The 19452-nt window shown below is 36.0% G+C and overlaps 3 protein-coding genes across 6 annotated transcripts; 1 reads left to right on the plus strand and 2 right to left on the minus strand.

Moving 5' to 3' along the window:
* Positions 1-4802: 4802 nt before the first annotated feature.
* On the minus strand, positions 4803-8405 carry LOC122041249 (nicotinamidase 1-like). Its single transcript, XM_042600878.1, has 5 exons — positions 8116-8405; positions 7317-7500; positions 7097-7230; positions 6832-7014; positions 4803-5112 (listed from the first exon to the last, which is right to left on the minus strand). Exons 1-5 carry the CDS (start codon positions 8272-8274, stop codon positions 5032-5034), a joined length of 741 nt encoding a protein of 246 aa, XP_042456812.1. The 5' UTR covers positions 8275-8405; the 3' UTR covers positions 4803-5031.
* Positions 8406-11378: 2973 nt separating this feature from the next.
* On the minus strand, positions 11379-14264 carry LOC122039718. Its single transcript, XM_042599186.1, has 6 exons — positions 14139-14264; positions 13247-13319; positions 12857-13171; positions 12670-12752; positions 11803-11896; positions 11379-11715 (listed from the first exon to the last, which is right to left on the minus strand). The coding sequence occupies exons 2-6, from the start codon at positions 13299-13301 to the stop codon at positions 11612-11614; spliced, it is 651 nt and encodes a 216-aa protein (XP_042455120.1). The 5' UTR covers positions 13302-13319; positions 14139-14264; the 3' UTR covers positions 11379-11611.
* A 241-nt stretch (positions 14265-14505) lies between these two features.
* On the plus strand, positions 14506-19014 carry LOC122041250. 4 transcript variants are annotated; one of them, XR_006128939.1, is made up of 11 exons: positions 14506-14633; positions 15894-15970; positions 16161-16236; positions 16327-16399; positions 16478-16529; positions 16603-16664; positions 17117-17180; positions 17305-17362; positions 17439-17844; positions 17951-18044; positions 18542-19014. XR_006128939.1 is itself a non-coding variant. In XM_042600880.1 (11 exons), exons 1-11 carry the CDS (start codon positions 14530-14532, stop codon positions 18551-18553), a joined length of 759 nt encoding a protein of 252 aa, XP_042456814.1. In that variant the 5' UTR covers positions 14506-14529; the 3' UTR covers positions 18554-19014. The 4 variants fall into 4 exon arrangements, 2 of the variants coding, with proteins under 2 accessions (XP_042456814.1, XP_042456813.1); XR_006128938.1 differs by having other exon boundaries at positions 18603-19014; XM_042600880.1 differs by having other exon boundaries at positions 17439-17525.
* The last annotated feature ends 438 nt before the right edge of the window (positions 19015-19452 follow it).

Below are 19452 nucleotides of genomic sequence, written 5' to 3' on the forward strand. Positions count from 1 at the left end.
AAGACAACCGACAATAAAAAAATTACAAACAGATTAGCAATTTGTCGGAGAGCTTTCGCAGCGTCGCAGGAGCACAGAAGAGCAGATCGTGAGTTGTTTCATTGTTGTTGAGCTTCAACCATTACCCTCATTATATAAGAGGTTCAGGGTGCCTGGAACCTTCAGGACGCCCTGAATATAATGTATCCGATCCAACCAGGATGCTCCACGTGGCGAGGCTCGTTGGGGGCTAAACTTTGCATTCCGGGCGCTCAGATCCCTCCCGGGCGCCCGGACCACTCTTCTCCAGAAAGTCCTTCTCCTGCACGAAAGAGTTAGTCCGAGGTAAAATGCAAATAATATTATCCTGCAAAACAAAGCGTTAACACAGTTTAAAGTTAACAAGAAGAGTATTAGCTAGATCTCGTCTCCTCGAGACCGGAATCTAGTCACGATCTTGACTTAGATATCCGAAATGGGTCTAAGTCGGATCGACGCCTAATGTTCCCTTTCCGGGAACGTGTCCTCACAGTCACTCCCCTCCAGTGACTTACCTTCACTTACCTGTCAGACGTCCGGTTAGCCCTTCGACCCATCTGTGCTTCGTGCCAGCTATCCGGTCAGTCCGTCGACCTAGCTGGACTTCGTGCCAAACGTCTGGTCAGCCCATTGACCCGTTTGGACTTCGTGCTAGTTATCTGGTCGGCCCGTCGACCTAACTGGGCTTCGTGCCAGACATCAGGTCAGCCCGTCGACCTGTCTGGACTTCTCCTGCACACTCGGTCAGAGTATTAGATAATAATGAAACTAACTTAACCTATGTTATTATTCATCAAAACTTGAGTTAGACTGTTAGTGCTAACCGCACCAACAATCTCCCCTCGTTGATGCTCCGTCTTTTTAGAAGAGACATTGGTCTTCCGCACAAGGAAACAAAAGAAAGATCCCAAGACTTGGTCTTGGATTAGCAATGCTGAAAACAAAATATAATATTTCACCAATTTCAAAAAAAAATAGTAAAATATTAATAAAATATTATAAAAAAATATTATTTCAAATTTTGATAAATGCAATATTTTATTAATACTAACCAACGGTGAAAAAAAAGAAAGTGAACTTTTCAAAAATATTTTTGGAGGGAAAAAATGAAAGGCGTGAGAATATATTTTAAGCAAAAATGATATCTAATTTTTCTTAAAAAGACCCCCCCCCCCCCTTTGTCTGATTGGTGGTTGCACCAAATCAGAGCGGTACCTGCTCTGTTCTTTTTATAGTTATACTTGACTTGATGATATTCTAAGTCTTGGTGGGGTTTAAAATATTTAAATTTTGAATTTGTTGGTTTAGGTTTGTATTTTATTTTTTTGATTTGATTTATTTGATTTTATATAATATATTTTTTCTTTGGGTATGTAGTATTGGTTAAGTCTTACTTGCGTGGTTAAGCACGCTTTTGGAACCCAAGCTTTACTTGATTGTTTGTGTTGGGTTATTAATGATTTAAATGTTTTATTTGAACTTGACTTGTAGCCAAGTCTGATTTTGTTGTAGATTGTCTTTTGATTATTTAAAATTAGATCTAAATTCTTAGATCTTGTTGTAAATTTTTCTAAGAGATCTTTTAATTTATTAACTTCTATTTTTAAAATTTCTTCCTCAAGTGTTGGGTCTTGAGTTAGATTTGAATTTTTTATTTGTTCCTTGAGGTTTTGATTTTTCTCAAGGAGCAATTTATTTTCTTTTTCTAATTTAATTAATTTACTATTCAAACATGCAATAATTTTTTAAAAAAATCTATTTAAATTAAAATTTACCTCGTCGGGACCTTCGGAAACGAGTACGGACTCGTGGCTCGATTTAAGTTTGAACCCGTCTTCCAATTCTTCGTCTGATTCTTCTTCGAGGGCCATCAGCGCGAGATGGCTTTGGTGCTTCTGATCTTCGGCCTCCAATTCGCCCGAGGAAGAGTCGTCCCAAGTCGCTTTTAGAGCCTTCTTCTTGGATGTCTTTGTCTTGTCGCTCTTCAATTTCGGGCACTCGTTCTTGTAGTGGCCCTTCTTGTTGCATCCGAAGCAGGTCACGCTCCTTGATTCGTTTGGGGAGTTGATCTTTTGCAGGTCCTTCTTGCTGAAGCTTTTCTTTCTCTTGGTAAACATTTTCCTTACCAGGTTCACCAGGTGTTCTTCGTCTTTAGAGTCCTGGTCAGACTCATCCTCAACCTCAGGTTTGTTTTTCATCCTTTCATTGGATGAACTTGCAAACAAAGCTACACCTTTCTCGGTCCTGGCGTTATTTTGCTTGTACAATTCTAATTCACAAAAAAATTCGTCTAATTTTAATTTAGATAAATTTTTAGAAATTTTGTAGGCATCCACGATAGATGCCTACAAATTATTACGCGGAAAAGCATTTAAAGCATACCTTATCAAATTCCGGTTCTCCATTTGATGTCCTATTGCGTGGAGTCCGTTGAGGATGTCCTTGATCCTCACATGAAGCTGACTCACCATTTCTCCTTCCTACATTTTAATGTTAAATAATCTATTTAAAAGCAGGTCGCGTTTCGTTACCTTGGCATCACTTGTTCCTTCGTGTAGTTCGATCAACTTGTCTCATAACTCCTTAGTGTTTTGATGTGGTCCTACCCGGTTCAGTTCTTCTTTCGTCAGTCCACATTGAAGCGTGTTGAGTGCTTTGAAATCCGCTGATACTTTCTTCTTCATGTCCGGAGTCCACTGTTCTGGTTCCAATGGGATTCCGGAGTTGTCGACTAGCGCCTTGTAGCCTCTGGTGATGCTGAACCATTGGTCGAAGTCCGTCTTCAGGTATACCTCCATCCGCTTCTTCCAGTATGGAAAATCATCCCCGTTGAACAGGGGAGGGCGTACTGTGCTGAAACCTTCAATTTGAGACATCCTGCACACAAGTAACAAAGATAGACAAAAAGGTCCCAAGACTAGGTCTTGGATTAGTAGTGCGGGATAATATGGTAATAATTTAAGAACTGAATTAGTGTTACACCAATTCAGATTGATTGCGACGAAAAAGAATTTTCAAAAAAGTAACAGTACCAGTTTGAAAAATTACGAAAATTTGAAAACCGAAAAAAAAAACAAAAGGAATATCAAGTAAATTAAGTAAATCTTTAGAGTTAGCATTGGAAGAGATTGTGTCATATTTTTCATTGCAAATCAATATCATCGAAACGAGATGAACTATTCACCCCCTCCTCTAGCTTCGGAGTATCCCAATATTATTTACAAAAGTTACTACCATTTCTATATTTGTGTGTAAATTGTAATCTAGGATCTACGTTTTTAGATAATATCCTTCAAGTAAATTAAATAAGAACTATTGAGTAGAGTCTTCGGACGGTAGTCTACTCTTTGGACTGTAGTTGCCGCTAAACTCAAAATATATATATATATATATATATATATATATATATGCGGTAGACTACTCTTCGGACTGTAGTTGCCGCTAAACTCAAAATATATATATATATATATATATATATATATATATATATATATATATATATATATATATATATTCAGCATAGACTAATCTTGAGATGGACCATCCGATGTCATATTCTGAACATTAAATAAATCCAGAAAGCAAAATACTCCTAATATGGTGTCCCAACATATATATATATATATATATATATATATATATATATATATATATATATATATATATATATATATATATTCAGCATTGACTAATCTTGAGATGGACCGTCCGATGTCATATTCTGAACATTAAATAAATCCAGAAAGCAAAATACTCCTAATATGGTGTCCCAACATCACTAGTTATTCAAACACTACATATATGCATTATGTAAATTTTAAACCCTAATTGTTAAGAAAAATACCGTGTCACCTACCACCACAATAGGCCCGCGGGCTGCAACTCAATATTGATCTTTGCCTATGTTGCGTAGCTAGAGTCTTCAATATTTAAGAGACAATTATAAACTCCGTATTTTAAAAAATAAAATACTCTTATTTTAGAGTTAATCAATTGAAATTTCATTCAAAATAGCCAAACTTTTATTTGTTAGCTCGCAATGTGAATTCTAGATTTTATACTTCTCTCCCTTATTTAATTTATACAAAGGAATAAAAAGTTATTTGAATAAGTTTTTCCACCTCTAAATAAAATATTCATAATGAATTTAAAAAAAAAATACAGGTTTTCACTTGCTAATCCTGGAAATAGACAATCTTTCTCCTTATTCGCCTACTAGGTAACATACAGAACCACTCTCATATTTACTACTTGTCTCATGTTTTAAAGAGTGATATCATTAATAAAAAGTCTAATGCATTAATCTAACACAAACTCTCATTTAATGTAACACAACATTCAAATTTAATACTAATACATTAATCCAACACAACTCACATTAATGTAACACAACATTCAAATTTAATATCAAAATCTAACATTTTAACATCATCTATTAACTGACAATTTGATCTCCATATTAATGATAGCTGCAAATTATTATTTTAGATATTTGTATGGATGAAATCAATTTAGCTAACTTAATTCTCATTTGCAAATTGAAACCAGTGAACTAAAACATAATCAAAACAACTGATTTAATTCATGTAACATCAAAACAACAGTAATTTACATACATGATAATATCCATGTGAATGTATTACATTACCATTTTAATAAAAATTAAATATCCAATTACAGATTTTAGCATATAATTTAACCATTGTGATAAAATAGATTAATGGTAGACTTAAAAAAAATCAAAATTGAAATAAAAATGATACTATTTGATGTATTCGCCCAAATGAAAAAACTAAGCTTGTAAGCATGGATGATAGTATTGACTTTAAAAAGTGTCCTATAATTTACAAAGGTAGGTGGATGACAGAGCCACCAACCATGGCACAAAACATGTCAGTTGATAGTACAGCAAGCAACCATCAACACAATTAGTAAACGGCATGTTTATTAAGACCTTAGGACCATCCTTGCCAGGATTTACTTATTTGGGGATGCCAGGATACTTCCATCATTCTATGAACCGAAAGACACGTCATGAACAATCCTCGCTCCGCGCGACTTGGCCATGTAAAGTCCCATATGATGAAAAAGATCCTAAGGAATCGATCAAAGGTGAGTTAGTTTCATTTAAGACTGTTTAACAATTTCTTTGAGACAATTGGCCTAGAAACTTTAAGCCCAACTGATAATAATTCATTCACTGAAGCCTATCTATAACTTTTCTACATTAATTCCCGGTCAAAGTTCAAAGTTTTCCATCTTACTTCACTCACCAAACTCGTGACTTGTTGCATCAATTCAAAGCTGCTTTGTGGAACTAAACTAACTATATATAAAAAAACAAAGGAAGGGTAGAACAAGATGAGATTTCAAAATATTTAATAGCATAGCAGTTTTTTTACCTAACCACGTAAGTTTAAAATTATCAAATCGCATAAGATAGTTTCAAAAGATCAAATCACATACCCACTTCCATTTTACCCTTAATCAATAGACTGGTGTTAAAAATCAGTCAAATCGATTTTTTTTTTAAATCAGTAAGTTGATTTTTTTTTATAAACTAGTTCTTATGTGTTCAGTTAGTTTTTCTTATTATATTCATATCCTCAAACATTAATTTGACTCAATATATTAAGATCGATGATTTTTTTGAACATAAATCAGATTTTTCGAATATATTTATGTTCAAAAAATTATTGCTCTGAATATATTGGGTCAAATTGAAGTTTGATGATGTGAATACAATTAAGAGAAATAGACGAACACATAGGAGCTAGTTTCATGTCAATCCAAAATTATTTGGTCCATTAGCCGATTTTGGGTTGATGGACCAAACAATTTCGGATTGACATAAAACTAATTCATATATGTTCGTCTAGTTCTCCTGATTATATCTATGTCCTCAAACTTTAATTTATATTAAAAAAATCACTGTTCTTAATATATGAGTCAAATTAATGTTTGAGGGGATGAATAAAATCAAGAGAACTAGATGAACACATAAGAACTAATTTCATGTCAATCCAAAATTGTTTGATCTATCAACCAGTTTTACCTAAAATCGACTTTGATATAACAACATTGTTGATAAAAAGCAAATCAATCGACTGATTTGTTCAAAAATTTGAAAATTTGGTACACACATAAATTGATTCGACTGATAAAAAAAATCATTCGACTGATTTTTAAATAGAAATCGATTCAACTGATTTTTAAATAGAAATCGATTCAACTGATTTTTAACACTAGTCGACTGATTAAGGGTACAACGAGAAATGAATACATGATTTAGTCATTTCAAAACTGATTAAGGGTACAACGAGAAATGAATACATGATTTAGTCATTTCGAAACTATCTGACGCAATTTGATAATTTTAAAATTTTACTTGTGCGGTTCAATAAAAAACGGGTAGCCTAAAGCTATTGCATCATGGGGCCCAGCTTGTAAAACTTAAGGTGTGGTGCGGCGTTCTTCAAGTCGTCTCTGTCATGGTTTCATGGTGGGAACAATTTTTTAAGGTCTTAGTCCAATCCCCATCCTTAGGAAGTAATGAGCAAATGACTAGGACAGAAAAAGTAGAAGATTCCTTTTAAACTATTCTCTCATGGTAGGCCATAGTACTTCAGTGATTGATAAAAAGAATGGACTGCAATGCATTAGTGGCAGTCGTCATCATTCAAGATTTTCCTAAACATGAGCCAAAGATTTTATTTACTAATGTCATGGAATATTTTGTTTCTCAAGAAATCAAAAAGAAATTATCCTTTATTTACTTGTGTGCGTTTAAAGTCCAAATGTAAGAGTTAAAACCTGGGGATGGGCCAAAGCACCCATATTTCTTGCAACTTGAACTGGAAGATCATATGTTGCGCAGCCTTTTGAATACACCACAACATCTTCTAATGGCGGAACGAGACCTATATTTCTAGCAGAGAGCGTGCCGCATACGAAGTCTAACACACAGACGTCTGTGCATATCCCTACCACCAAAACCTGCAGAGAAATTCACAAGAAATATGATCGAAACCAGAAGTAAACTTCCTCCTACACAAAGAGTTTTATAGAGCTCACTCACAGTTTTTATCTCGTATTTTTTCACCCAATTTGAGAACACATTGGACCCATCCTTCTCTATTGAGCCAATGAATCCATTGATGCAATCTTTCCGTCTCGCAGTGAGATTTGGGCTCTTCTCCAGCCACTCGAGAGCTTCAGGAATTCATAAAATTGAGTATAGACCTAACAGCCATCTTTGGCACAATCTATTCAGAGAGGGTAAAGGTACAGAGTTATACCAGGGACTAAGTTTTCTTCGCCCGAACCGATTATACAATGAGGTGGATAAGGAGGCTCAGGCTTATCGGGGTAATGTGTGTCGAGGAAAGCAAAGATAGGCCAGTTTCGATCGGAGAAGATCTTGGCTAATTTAGCAGCCTCCTCCACCATAGTTTCTATCTGTTCATTAGGCTCGGTTGGAGCCTTATTTGCAAATTCGGATAAAAGCTATTCAGAATGATTCTTCAGCCAACAAAAAAGTATCTAACAATTAGGAATTCAAAGATTTAACTACCATTTGGTTTATAAAATCCCACCTGAAAACATATTAGCACATCATGTTTATGAAAAAAAACTCAAAATTGACCATAAATTTGTAGTCTTACAGCAATCTTAGAGAGAAAAAAAACAACAAAATTCTTGGTATCAGATGTTGAAAGTCATGTTTTCATACTTCAGAAGAACACGACAGATTGAAAAAGGACAAAACACCACTTGATTGAACAAAAGATGAAATTGAAATCTAAAGCAAGTATAAGAAAACAACCTCAGCAACTTTCACGAAAGAATATCGGGAATCAAAACCAAAGAAAGCTTAAGGAGAGATCTGAGAAATATGTCTCTTTGTATCAAACGAAAACTAGTGAAGCAGAAACGAAAAATGAAGGACAGAAAAAACTTCACGAAAAGAGGAAAAAAAATACTAGATCCAAACTTCACCAAGAAGAAGAAAAAGGGAGAGAGGTCGCAGCGCTTTTGCGAGAAATACCGAAATCGATCGAACCCAGAAAGGAAATCGAGCGAAGGGAGGAGACTCACGAGATTTCCAGCGCCGACGGTGCAGAAGCCGTTGACGATGTCGACTAGGACGAGGCCGACGGTCCTTCCGGCATCCGCCGCAAGGTGTAGGACATCGCCGTCGCCCCCCAACGGCACCGCCAACCTCAACGCGTCGATCTCCCGCGTCTCCGATCCCATCCTTCCTCCCAATCTCTACTCGTTATCGGATCTACGGTTGGCTGCGAACTAACCTGTGCGGGGGGAAGAAGAAGAGGTCCAGGCGGAAGGAACGCAGAAAGCGTGAGATATCGTCACCTCTTCAAGCCGCGAGCGTGACTAGTGGGCCGGGATCCAGTCACCGTCCAGGGAAGGAATCAAGGAAACACATTTTCCCACCGTTTAGGAAAAGTTTATTTTACCCCCTAAACTTACGTTTATTTTTTAAACAACGTCCTAAGATTTTGAAAAATAGATGCATGACTTCATTTATTCTTCTTAGATGGAAAATTAAACAAAAAAGGGGGGAAACATAAAACAGCATTTGTTAAGTTTTATTCCCAAATTAGAATATTGTTATAACAGTTTGATTCCCAGAAAATGGAGAATATTCATGTTTGGTTAAATAGAAAATGATATTATATTTAAAATCATGTTCATTATCGTTTAGTGGTCTCTCATTTGATATCAGGATATGTGTTTGTTTATTTATCATTTTGTATTATCCTTCTAAGTTATTTAATAATATTTTTAAAAAAGATGGGTTAAGGTTAAGTGTCTAAGCTAAATGCAGACAGTGCTAAGGATATCGAGATTACTAATTTTTTTATCTCTAATCTTCCCAAATTGTTAGTGTAAATAGACAATGGGGTTGAAATCTAATGCTGAAATCCTTTATTAAGTTTGTAAATTTAATTTTGTGCCTCTAGGGCTTAGTCGAGTTGGTCACCATCATACGGTAGATTAGTAGAAATGAACAACGGTCGCCGGTAAAAATAAGATCATGTGTTGGCTTAATCTATTTATGATTAACCTCTATACATATAGTTGTGGTGCTAGTCATGTAAGACATCTGGGTCAACATATGATCTTTTATAGAAAAGATAATTTAATTTGATGAATTCTAAAACTTCACGAATAACATGTCACATAATTATCATTGTCTTTGTGTTATTCATATAATTTGATGATCCTGTGAAGAGTAATAGGCGCAGATCTTTCGTAGAGATGAATTACCAGATCATACAGGGACCACACCCTATTTATAGCATTGAACCCAATTTTATTATTAGACCATTAATAATAGCGGAACGGGTTAACAGATTCTACACACATAAACTCGCATCCAATAACATAAACCATAATTAACCTTAATTAGATTACTTCATGGCATAAAATAACATGTAAGTTCACCGAGATAAAATCCAACCATAGAAACTAAAAAACAACAATAAAAAAAATTGATAACCCCAATTAGTCTCATTGACTATACCTAGAGTGACCATCCCAGCCCCACAAAAATTTTCCACCGGCCACAAGGATAAATTGGGAAGCACACGCGGCGACCAGTCCAAAAGCCCATCATCCTTTGATTGTGCCCCCCATTTGAAGAAAAGATTCCTACAAATACGTCATAATTGAGATTCAAATCGTGGATACCTAGGTAACAACTTGAATATCTTATACAACGGCACCATATCCCGGGGACAATTAAAAAACAACAAGAAGCATGCATGGAGAAGTGTTTTGTTATGCAAGCAAGATGACAGTATTCAGTGCAAGAGGAACTTTCCCAACCAACAAATTCAATTAATCTTCTCTTAGCTTAAGCTCTCTAGCACAGCGGAATCAAAGGAGAGTGAAAAAATTTAGATGTGGGACAAACTGTGTGAAAGTATTCCACTGTCTCTGAGAAAGTACCTTTGGAATTAACATATGGAGCAGCTTGAAGGTGGAAGGAAACACCTCTAGCCACAATTCCATTTTCCCTGCATGTGACCTCCTACCTAAAAGCACATAAACAACTCTAAGATGTCAAATAACAACCCAATCTGAGTTAAACAATGATAAACTCAGTTAGTCCTAGATGAACCGGCCCCCAATCTCAGTTAAGAACAATGCATTGATGTAGATTTTTTTAGAGGAAGCCTGATTGCAGTATTAAAGGACTAAAAAATAACTAGTTGGTGGTTTGGGTTACTAGGATAAATAAGCGGCCAACATCATTGTTTGCAAAATTGCAATATGAATCTTAGGATCATATTATCCTACGATCCGGAAGCACTGAATCGATCTATGATTGAGTTTTGTAGTGGAATCAGAGCAAGATTACACAGAAGTGCTGCTAGGATCATATAGGATCAATGAGATTGGTACAATTATGTGATCCTACTACTCTATACTTTGAGATAGCATAACTTTTGACTCAGATTGACCACGGGATATATAAATATCAAATCAAAGTTCATTTAAAGATCTACATTTATTACAAATGTAACCAGTCCAGGTCCCAAAAAACATCATTTAAAGTTTTTTGGAGACTTCGAACAATTTTTGTCATTGTATTAGAATTATTTTCATATTTTGCATCGATAGGGTTTGGATACTATTTAAAGTTTAGTTGATATTAGACAATTTTGATCGCCACGAATATTTCTTTCATTCCTTTCCCCAAATTACGAGTTTTGGATATCTATTTCCTGATATTCTGTTGAATCAATAGGTCTTTAAAACATTATTTATAACATTCGTGTTCGAATAAGAAGACTCATCATTTCTATCCTGTGTGAAAAGCACAAGGATGCAACAAATATGATAGTAAGAAAACAAAATCGAAGAAATTCATGTTTGTTTGTTAGTTGAAATTAGTTGTTTCTCATTTGATATCATCATTTATCCTTGTGTTATCTTTCTAAGTTATTTTATAACATTTAAAGTGATAAGATTAGGTAGATAAGCTAAAATGGACTAACTATTTATTTTGATTTAGTATTTCCTAAGATAGACGGAGAGTCTTGATACAATGATAAAATTGTTACCATGTGACCTTGTGGTCACAAGTTCGAGTTGTAGAGATAGTCTCTTGTTATACAGAATAAGATAAAGTACAATAGACCCAATATGATCCTTCGTCCACTGGCCTATCCTTTTAGTATCTTCCTAAGGTAAAATTTCAACCCCTTGATAAATCAAGCATCAAAGTTAGTTTAACAAAAAGAAATGATTTTTCTTTTTGCAAAAGAAACATCCACTGAGTTCATCTAATCCGGAAAAAAAAACTATGGACATTGCATAAAATGATGAGGTGAATGTAATTAGGGAATTTACTTCTGTTAGGAGGCATCGAATGATGCAGAATCTTCAACATGGCACGATAAGTTATACACAAGAATACAAACACCACGCCCTACTTTTGAACAAGCTTTTAGTCGGATATTATAAAATCTAAGAAACAATAATCATGGAGAGGTCTTTTTATCTGCAAGCAAGATAATGCATTGCTCATTGCAAGAGGAACTTTCCCAACCAGCAAGTTTAGTTAATCTTCACTTAGCTCAAGCTCAAGCACAGAGGAATTCCCAAAGAATGGGAGTTGATCATTCTCAGAGTCAGAACCAAGAAGACCATTAATTTCTTCGCAATCTGAAAACATTGAAAGTGTTTCAGTGTGGAAAATCATGTTGAAAATATGCTCCAAAGGACAAAACATATTCCACTCTAAGAAAGTACCTTTGGAATTGACACTTGGACCAGATTTGATGGTCGAAGGAAGCACCTCTGGCTCCAATTCCATCTTCCCTGCATCGTTGTCCAGAGGGGCTTCCTGCCCAAAAGCACATAAACAACTGTAAGATGTCGAACAACATCCCAATTTCAGTTAAGATAATGCATTGATGTAGATTTATTTGGAGGAAGCCTGATTGCAGTATTAAAGGATTAAAAAAGAAATAGTGGGTGGTTCGGGGTTCCTATTTACGTTTTAAATATGCATTTCTCAATCATTTATGTGAAATGCAGAGACAACTTTAACTGGGATATAGAGGCAGGCAGTACACCAGATAACATTTAACTTGGTTAAAGAGATATACTCCAACTATGTTGTGCATTCAACGAGTCCAATTCGCAGCCTCATTAAAGAATGTAGCAGTATTTTTGTTACAAATAAACATTTGTTGTTTGTTCCTTTAAGTGAATGATTGATCCATCCGCATCGTCAGATGTCAAATAATAATCCCTGACACCATTTTTTCAAGTCATACTAGATCTAAACAAGCTTATGTTCTGGTGGCTATGCCCAACATCAAAAGGTCTATGGGTCATTATCCCTAAGAACAGAAGACTCGTCATTTCTATCCATTGTGAAAGCACAAAGACAACCAATATGATAGCAAGAAAACAAAGTTGAAGAAATGATCAGTACATTTGGGCTTCATTTTAGAAAATTCAATCTTTTAATGCTTGCAAAACTACACTAAATTTCTTGGCCTTAAGGAGTCATCATCTATTATCTAGACTATATTGGTAAAATAACTATAATAAAGGCACTGACTAGATGTTGATCGAGGAACTGTTCAATAACAAACCCAAGCCACATACCTTCACCCGCAAACCAAGATCATAGGAATCATTTAACCATTCATGTAAGGTAGCCATAACCTTGTGAACTTTCTTTTTAACACCTGTTGAAAGGTTATCGGAGACATAATTGCCAGTAACTAGAATTAGCACCTAAACAATTATTGGAAATTCTAGGAACAAAAACGTTTATGGATAGAGGATATACGCTCTTCTTCAGTATCTTTTTGTAGCTTTTGCATATTGTTTCCTGAGAAGTGCATCTGCTCGATTCCTTCTTTAGCCCACTGATGGCATTTTCTCATTTCCTCATTGGTAAGGAAAGAACTCTTGGCAGCATATTTGATGGGCTGACGACCAAGTACTGAAGACTTGTCCTTCAGAGATGAGGCAGATTTGTCCTTCAGAGACGAGGCCTTCCATGGACCAGAAACTGGAGGTTTACCAGTGTTTGAAAGATCACCCAGTGCCTTTCTGGCTTGCTGACCAGCCTTAGTAGGCTTTGGACGAGCAACATCCTTCTCTGCAAGATGCATCTCTTGTTAGAAATAGTGGTTTCCACAGATCGAAACCTTTTAAATAGATATTCAAGCTTTACCTATACGGCTGTGAAGATTCTCGTGTTGAATGACGACAGGTGGTCGATGAGCCATTGTTCAAAATCAAGATTTCTGTATTGGCATTTGGCAAATTAGAACGAGTAAAACTTAGATGAAAATAATTCAGTTGGCAGTTTAATTAAACAAAAGAATTGTACTTAGAATAAGCAACTGGGCACAAAAACCAGTTTCTCCAACCAAACAAACACAAGAAAAATTCCCAAAAGAACTCAGAAATCTTGTCTATTGTAAACGCTGACTACCACCCTTATGGACATAAATAGGTTAGAAAACAAGCTTTAGTAACAAAATCAAGAGAGAAAATTAGGTTACTGCAATTCTTCATTTTGATAGAAAAAACATAACTGCTAATGAATTTCCCATCATCCTTTCCAATCTAATTCCAAAAGGAAGCAATTATGAATTCTCGATTGGTGATCTGGTTTAAAGCTCCTAAACAATGATTCACTGAGAACAAACATGAAATCTGAAGTATAAAATCCAAATGAGACGATATGAAAAGAGATCAAATAGAACTCCATTAGCAGATTTTCCACCAGATCAGTGAGGAAAACATAATTTCTTTAGAAGATTTGCGCGTCAAGATACGGAAACCAATTTGACACTAATCTTTCAGGCCGTTCCTCAAAGCTACACGCTGATCCAAACCCATCGGTAATTGGTATAAACCAGGCTAAGGTGTTCGAAAAAAAAAGACCAAAATTTCGAAACAAGTGTATGATCAAGAAGGTCTCGGATAAAGGAACGCCATCGAAAAGATAGAAATCACAGAGGAACAAGATACTCCACGAATCTCCACACGACACAATGATCAGTTAGACGCCGAAAGAACAAATCGACGCCAAAGGGGACAGGATACTCAGAGATTACCTGCCAGAAAGTTCGTCGCAATACGAGAGCCGATGGCGAAAACCCTAATTCCGCTTTCTCTTTGAAGACGGAGAGCGAGAGTAAGCCCAACGGTCGAAAAAAAAGCGATAACGAGTGGGACGAAAGACCGTTTCATTTTAAACCCTCATTTTAGCACGTGACCTCCACGTCCATGCAAAAGGATTTTTATAATTATTATTTTAATTATGGTCAATTTCAATTTGGTCCTGGTTACTTCGGCCCGGCCCGGCCCAAAATTAGGTCCTAAACATGATAACAGATGGTTCGGAGTCCGGCTTAACTTGGGCTAGATCAGGCCCAATTTCCCTCGGCGGACCGGATCTATTTCTCTGCTCGAAATCTAGACTACACATCTCGGCGTCTCGGCAAGATGGGGAATCGCTGCTGCGATCTCGCTCGTCATGCGCCCTACTGGAGCCTATGGCTATGGATCCTCCTAGACTTCAGCTTCCCTTCTTCAATCCGCGCGATTCGGTGAGTGTTCATCTAATTGATCCAATTGACCCTGAAGACTCTTAGTATTCTGTGGTTGTTATAAAGATTGATTTTGGGGGGTTTTTTTTAATCGATTTTTAGTCATTTCGGAGACCTAGGGCACGTGAGAATCTTTGCGTTACTCAGGTAGATGGAAGATTAAGTTGATATAGATGAGGCAGACAGTGTTGATGAAAAGAATTGTCACTCCGTGTCTTTGTTTTCTTGATGTGAACATAATTTTGGGCATGTTACACGAGCTTGAAGGAATTGGAAAGCTTGCCTACCTATATTTATGGTTCTAGAATAGGCAATTTTGGTACCGAGCATAGATTTTACTTGGCTTTAGGTGCCTTTTTTTTTCAGGTTTCTTGAGTTAAAACGTCTTTTTTATGCATAATAATATGCTATTATATAGTTGTCTTAGAACTGCTTGAGATCTACTTGGTTAATTTACAGTTGCTGTTTGTTTTCCACCTTATTCTAGAACATTTGTTGGATCAAGCCATTACGCTATAGCAGATTCACTGCCTCTATATACGCTTGTTTTCAACCGACTTATATTAAATACTAGCAAACTGGGTTCTAAATCTGAGAGAGTGAGCAACCTAAGGTTTCCAGTGCTATCTGAGTAAAAAAATAAAGTATGTTATTCTCTCATGTTGAATCTCTTTTGAAACTGTTCTATATGGAGGATTTCTTCACAGAATGCTAGTTGCAAAATTGCCCCTTCCATCAGTTAGTCTTATTCAGCAATCTAAAGTTCCTTTCTAAATGGTGCATATTTTTCTATGTAGAAATACCGACACACGACATAAATTGAACTAATGAAAATGACCAAGTTAAATAATTCATCAAAAATGCTCTTATTTTGGTGGAAAAGTCATGGTGCTCCTGTCTAAGAGATTTCAAGTTTGGCTGCAGAATGTTTCTTTTTTTTATAATGTCAAGAATGTACCATGTAGAATCTTTCCAGCAATGGAGATAATGTGTAATATAATTCTTTTTAAAGTAACACTTTCTTCTAACAACTACCATTTCATTATTGGCTTGTCTGGTATATAATATTTCATTATCTGCCCTCTATTTGGAGTTCCATTCAACTTTAGATTTGTGTAAAGAAAATTAACAAGAGTGTTTAAATTTTGTGTTCAAAATACTTTCAACTAGAATATTCCATCACAATTTTGTAAAATTCCCGTAGCTGTAGTGGAATAAGAGTGAAATCCAGATGCTGATTTTGTTTGGAACTCATCCTAGGAAGGATATCGGTCTCGTGGAGAATCCTGTTTGCAGGAATACTGTCCAGGGGCGTTACTTATTATCAGATGATAATGGTATGATTTTGGAATTTTTTTTTTCATTTTTTAAATTCTGGTTTCTTGGTGCTGCTTCATGCCTATGGTATGTTAGTACAAGGCTCTCATCCTTTTCAGCTGTCATTCTTTCAAGTGTTTCATCCTCAACGTTGTTGATTCAGTGAGATATTGATTTTTCTTCAGTAATTAAACATTGGAAATTGTGCAGGATATGTATGTACTGCCCTTTCCGTTAATTCATGGACCCGGTGCTGTCCCTCTAAGGGGGACCAATTTTCTTGTCAGTGAGTTTTCTCTTTGAACTGTATTCATAATGCTATGATCAACTGTCCTCAAAATAAATCACATTCTGAACTCAATATTGCAATTTGCAGGGGCTGCAACCTTGTTTCACATTGTTGCAATTCATATGAGTACTGTGTATCATGCTGCTTAGATCCATCAAGGGTTACTTCCTACCTTTTGAATGTTTTCTGACCTTTTTTAAAAAATTTGAAAGTTTGATTCATCCCATTTTCTCTACAGACTGAAAAAGCTATGGCTTTGAAGGTGAAAATTGCTAAACCAATCACATCAGGTAAAACTGTGTAGGTTTGTTGAGAAGAGATTTCTTCTTGTTTGTTCATTCTCTTGTTCTTCCTCTCTTTTAGGAACTTATTCTAGTGTGTTTGATTTCTGTGCTGGAAGATGCCGTCATAACTCTGCAAGTGTGGTAATGCTCTCACTAGCCTTTTCTTCTTCTATGTCTACCAATTTCATTGGTGACTATGACATTCTCTATGAAAAATGAAACTTATAAGAAGAATTTATAAAAGGTTATTACCATAAAACATGTTCATCAGGTAAGTTTTTTGTGCTTTAACAAAATCTTTGTTGTCTAAAAAAACTTGAAGGAAAGATATTTATCGTGGGCATAAACATCTTGGTCTTCTAGATTCTCCTGGTTGGCTTTTGATCGGAAAGTTATCATATCAAATATCGGCTATAGATATCTATCCTTGCTGGTGTAGTGACTAGCACAAGCATGACATGAAGTAGATTTATAGATTGCGTAGAATTGTTGTCATGCATATGAACAACCTGATGGCTGTGACTCAGTGATGAACGTTAATCAATGATCCTGCCTTTGGCTTGCGGTATTTATCCAGTGGACTTTCTGTCTAGGTTCATGAGAATGCCTATGCAAGTGAGTTCCACCACTGTTTTTCACTACAATCAAATTCTACAGGTACTAGTAAACCTTTATCCTGATACACATCTGTTTATTACATCATATTGCAACAAAGAAAACATTTTTGCTTCGAGGATATCATTGCTGTCACATATTGATTTACAAGCAATCTTTAAATCAGGGAACACAGAGCCAAATTCTGAAGCAAGATTATCTGGTATCGACATTGTTGTCGGAAGGTAATTGTACTTCGATTTCTGTGTATGCTTGTCATTTAGTATGACACTTGTTATGCATAAATCTATTTGGAAATAGGCTCGGAGAATCTTGTAATGCAGTTTGCAGTTCAAGAGGGAAAACATGTGTTCCAAACAGACTTTTGCTTCTAAATAGATGTGATATGTAAGTCTTTTTCTTTTGAGAAACTCGATTATATGCTCGTACATCTTCTATTCTTATCTCTGGTCTCGATGGTATTAATGATGTCAAAAGTCACTGAATCTTGTAGGAACATAGGAGTCAATAAAAAGCAACGTAACCATATATTCTGCATATCACTATCTTTACTAATACTGCCAATTTGTGAATGCTTTTAGGCCTTTCTCATTATCAGATTTCAAATGATCCATTAGATTTAGACAGTCACTAGATGTGTTCGATAGCATGTCACTAAATGTTAGATCTCTCGGCGAAGTCAAGGTTCAGCATTCTACCTAGGATGGTATTTAGCACGAATTGTCACAGTTCTTCTTTGATTCGTTAAGCAATCATGATCAAATAGTTAGGCTCAGAAAGATACTAACAGTATTTTATTCGATTCTAACCAGTTTGCAGAAATATATGAACTGTAAGGGTGGATGTTTCGCAAGCATTGGGTCAGATCAACCTGCAGAAGTTGTTGAAGATGCACCCAAGAACATGGTATAGAATAATTTATTTTCGCCTTGAATGATGTGTTTCTTCATACTAGATTTTCTTAACTGAAATTATCGAAATTAAGTTTTCTTATGGGAATATTCACCTAATAAAAAATGTGGAACCGTCACATCAGCGGCCCCCCTAGAGTCGGTCCCACGGATATGGAGGGAGGTAAATGCAGGTACACAGGTGGAAAGTGCATGGCGGAGACGTTAACCCCAGGCAGTGACACTCCGGGGATCGACCCCTGGACCTTTTAGTCACAGAATCATGCACTCCCCATCTGTGCTACACCCTGGGGACTGGGAATATTCACCTAATGATCTTGTTACATGTGGATCTTTGTGATGCATGCATTTGAATGAAGAGCTAGTATAAACATGAGATGTTTGTTTCTGATTTCACGTAGTATGCCTTCTGATCAATTTTACATGTTTCCCTTATTTGTCTTCGATAATTTTTTCTTGAATTTGCATTTGTTTTCATGTTTATCGTATCAGACAAGGTTCTAGTACCATGAAGGTTAAAGCCCAATGACCAAGGTATGAATTGTTCTTGCAGAACCCAGGAGCATGCTTGTACACTCAAACAGAGTCTTTAGTTTCATGTGATGGCTCACATCAGCAAACCAAGAGGCTTTGCCCGTGCGCATGATGGCATTACTCGCGATACTGACAGTGAACAATCCCAGATGAAACTACAGTTGGATCTTGAAAATTTACAAAGTTAAAGATGTTCATAACCTTTTTGCAAAAGCTGGCGGTTTTGATTTCTCTGGATGTAGTCATCAGGTATGAAACTGGCTATCGCTTCCGATACTGATAATTGTCTGTCGCCTGTATTTTGCCTGCACAATACAAATTTTTGCTGCCTTCTTACCTTTGAGATTTCACTATTGTCTCCCGAAAACTCATCTTCCCCCGAAACACACCTTTTGATTACAAGGGATCGATCATTGTAGCTATTTCTGCAAGTCTCTGTGTTTAAAATCATTTGATTGTTTTTTGATCAATAGTTATGATTTAATGTCTATTACCATCCAAACTTTATAAATAGAGAGTTAATTTTATTATTTTCATACATATCTTCTCTACTCTTATTCTCAATGTCGTATTCTCTACACGTTTTCGTTCCAAGTCTTCATTTCTACGCACATTCGTTTTCAACTTTCAACTCCAATGGAAGGAGACTATGGAGGTTCATTATCTCGATGTCAAAGGGAGAAGGAAATAGTGAATCTGCACAAGGATCCTAACATTCAATCTATTGACGATGAGACCAAGCAGCTTCCAACATTTGAAATATAAGAGAGTAATGGTGTAATTATTTTTAAGGTTTGGAAAATTCTTCATTTAAAATTTTTTATTTTCATTAAATATTTTAAGAATATCACTTTTCTGTCAAGATAATT

The sequence above is a fragment of the Zingiber officinale genome, chromosome 2A (genome assembly GCF_018446385.1).
Source record: "Zingiber officinale cultivar Zhangliang chromosome 2A, Zo_v1.1, whole genome shotgun sequence".
NCBI classification, from domain to species: Eukaryota; Viridiplantae; Streptophyta; class Magnoliopsida; order Zingiberales; family Zingiberaceae; genus Zingiber; species Zingiber officinale.

Bases quoted from the DNA above. Each gene is read 5' to 3' on its own strand.
- LOC122041249 (XM_042600878.1), bottom strand. From the start codon at position 8,274: ATGGGATCGGAGACGCGGGAGATCGACGCGTTGAGGTTGGCGGTGCCG. The intron at 7,501-8,115 runs GTGAGTCTCCTC...TTTGCAAATAAG, and splicing joins CCGTCGGCGCTGGAAATCTC to GCTCCAACCGAGCCTAATGA. The intron at 5,113-6,831 runs GTTTTAACTCTT...TCGATTCCTTAG, and splicing joins GTGCTTTGGCCCATCCCCAG to GATCTTTTTCATCATATGGG.
- LOC122041250 (XM_042600879.1), top strand. From the start codon at position 14,530: ATGGGGAATCGCTGCTGCGATCTCGCTCGTCATGCGCCCTACTGGAGC. The intron at 15,971-16,160 runs GTATGATTTTGG...GAAATTGTGCAG, and splicing joins CTTATTATCAGATGATAATG to GATATGTATGTACTGCCCTT. The intron at 17,363-17,438 runs GTAATTGTACTT...ATTTGGAAATAG, and splicing joins ATCGACATTGTTGTCGGAAG to GCTCGGAGAATCTTGTAATG.
- LOC122039718 (XM_042599186.1), bottom strand. From the start codon at position 13,301: ATGGCTCATCGACCACCTGTCGTCATTCAACACGAGAATCTTCACAGC. The intron at 13,172-13,246 runs GTAAAGCTTGAA...TGCATCTTGCAG, and splicing joins GAATCTTCACAGCCGTATAG to AGAAGGATGTTGCTCGTCCA. The intron at 11,897-12,669 runs GTATGTGGCTTG...GCTTTTGGGCAG, and splicing joins ATCTTGGTTTGCGGGTGAAG to GAAGCCCCTCTGGACAACGA.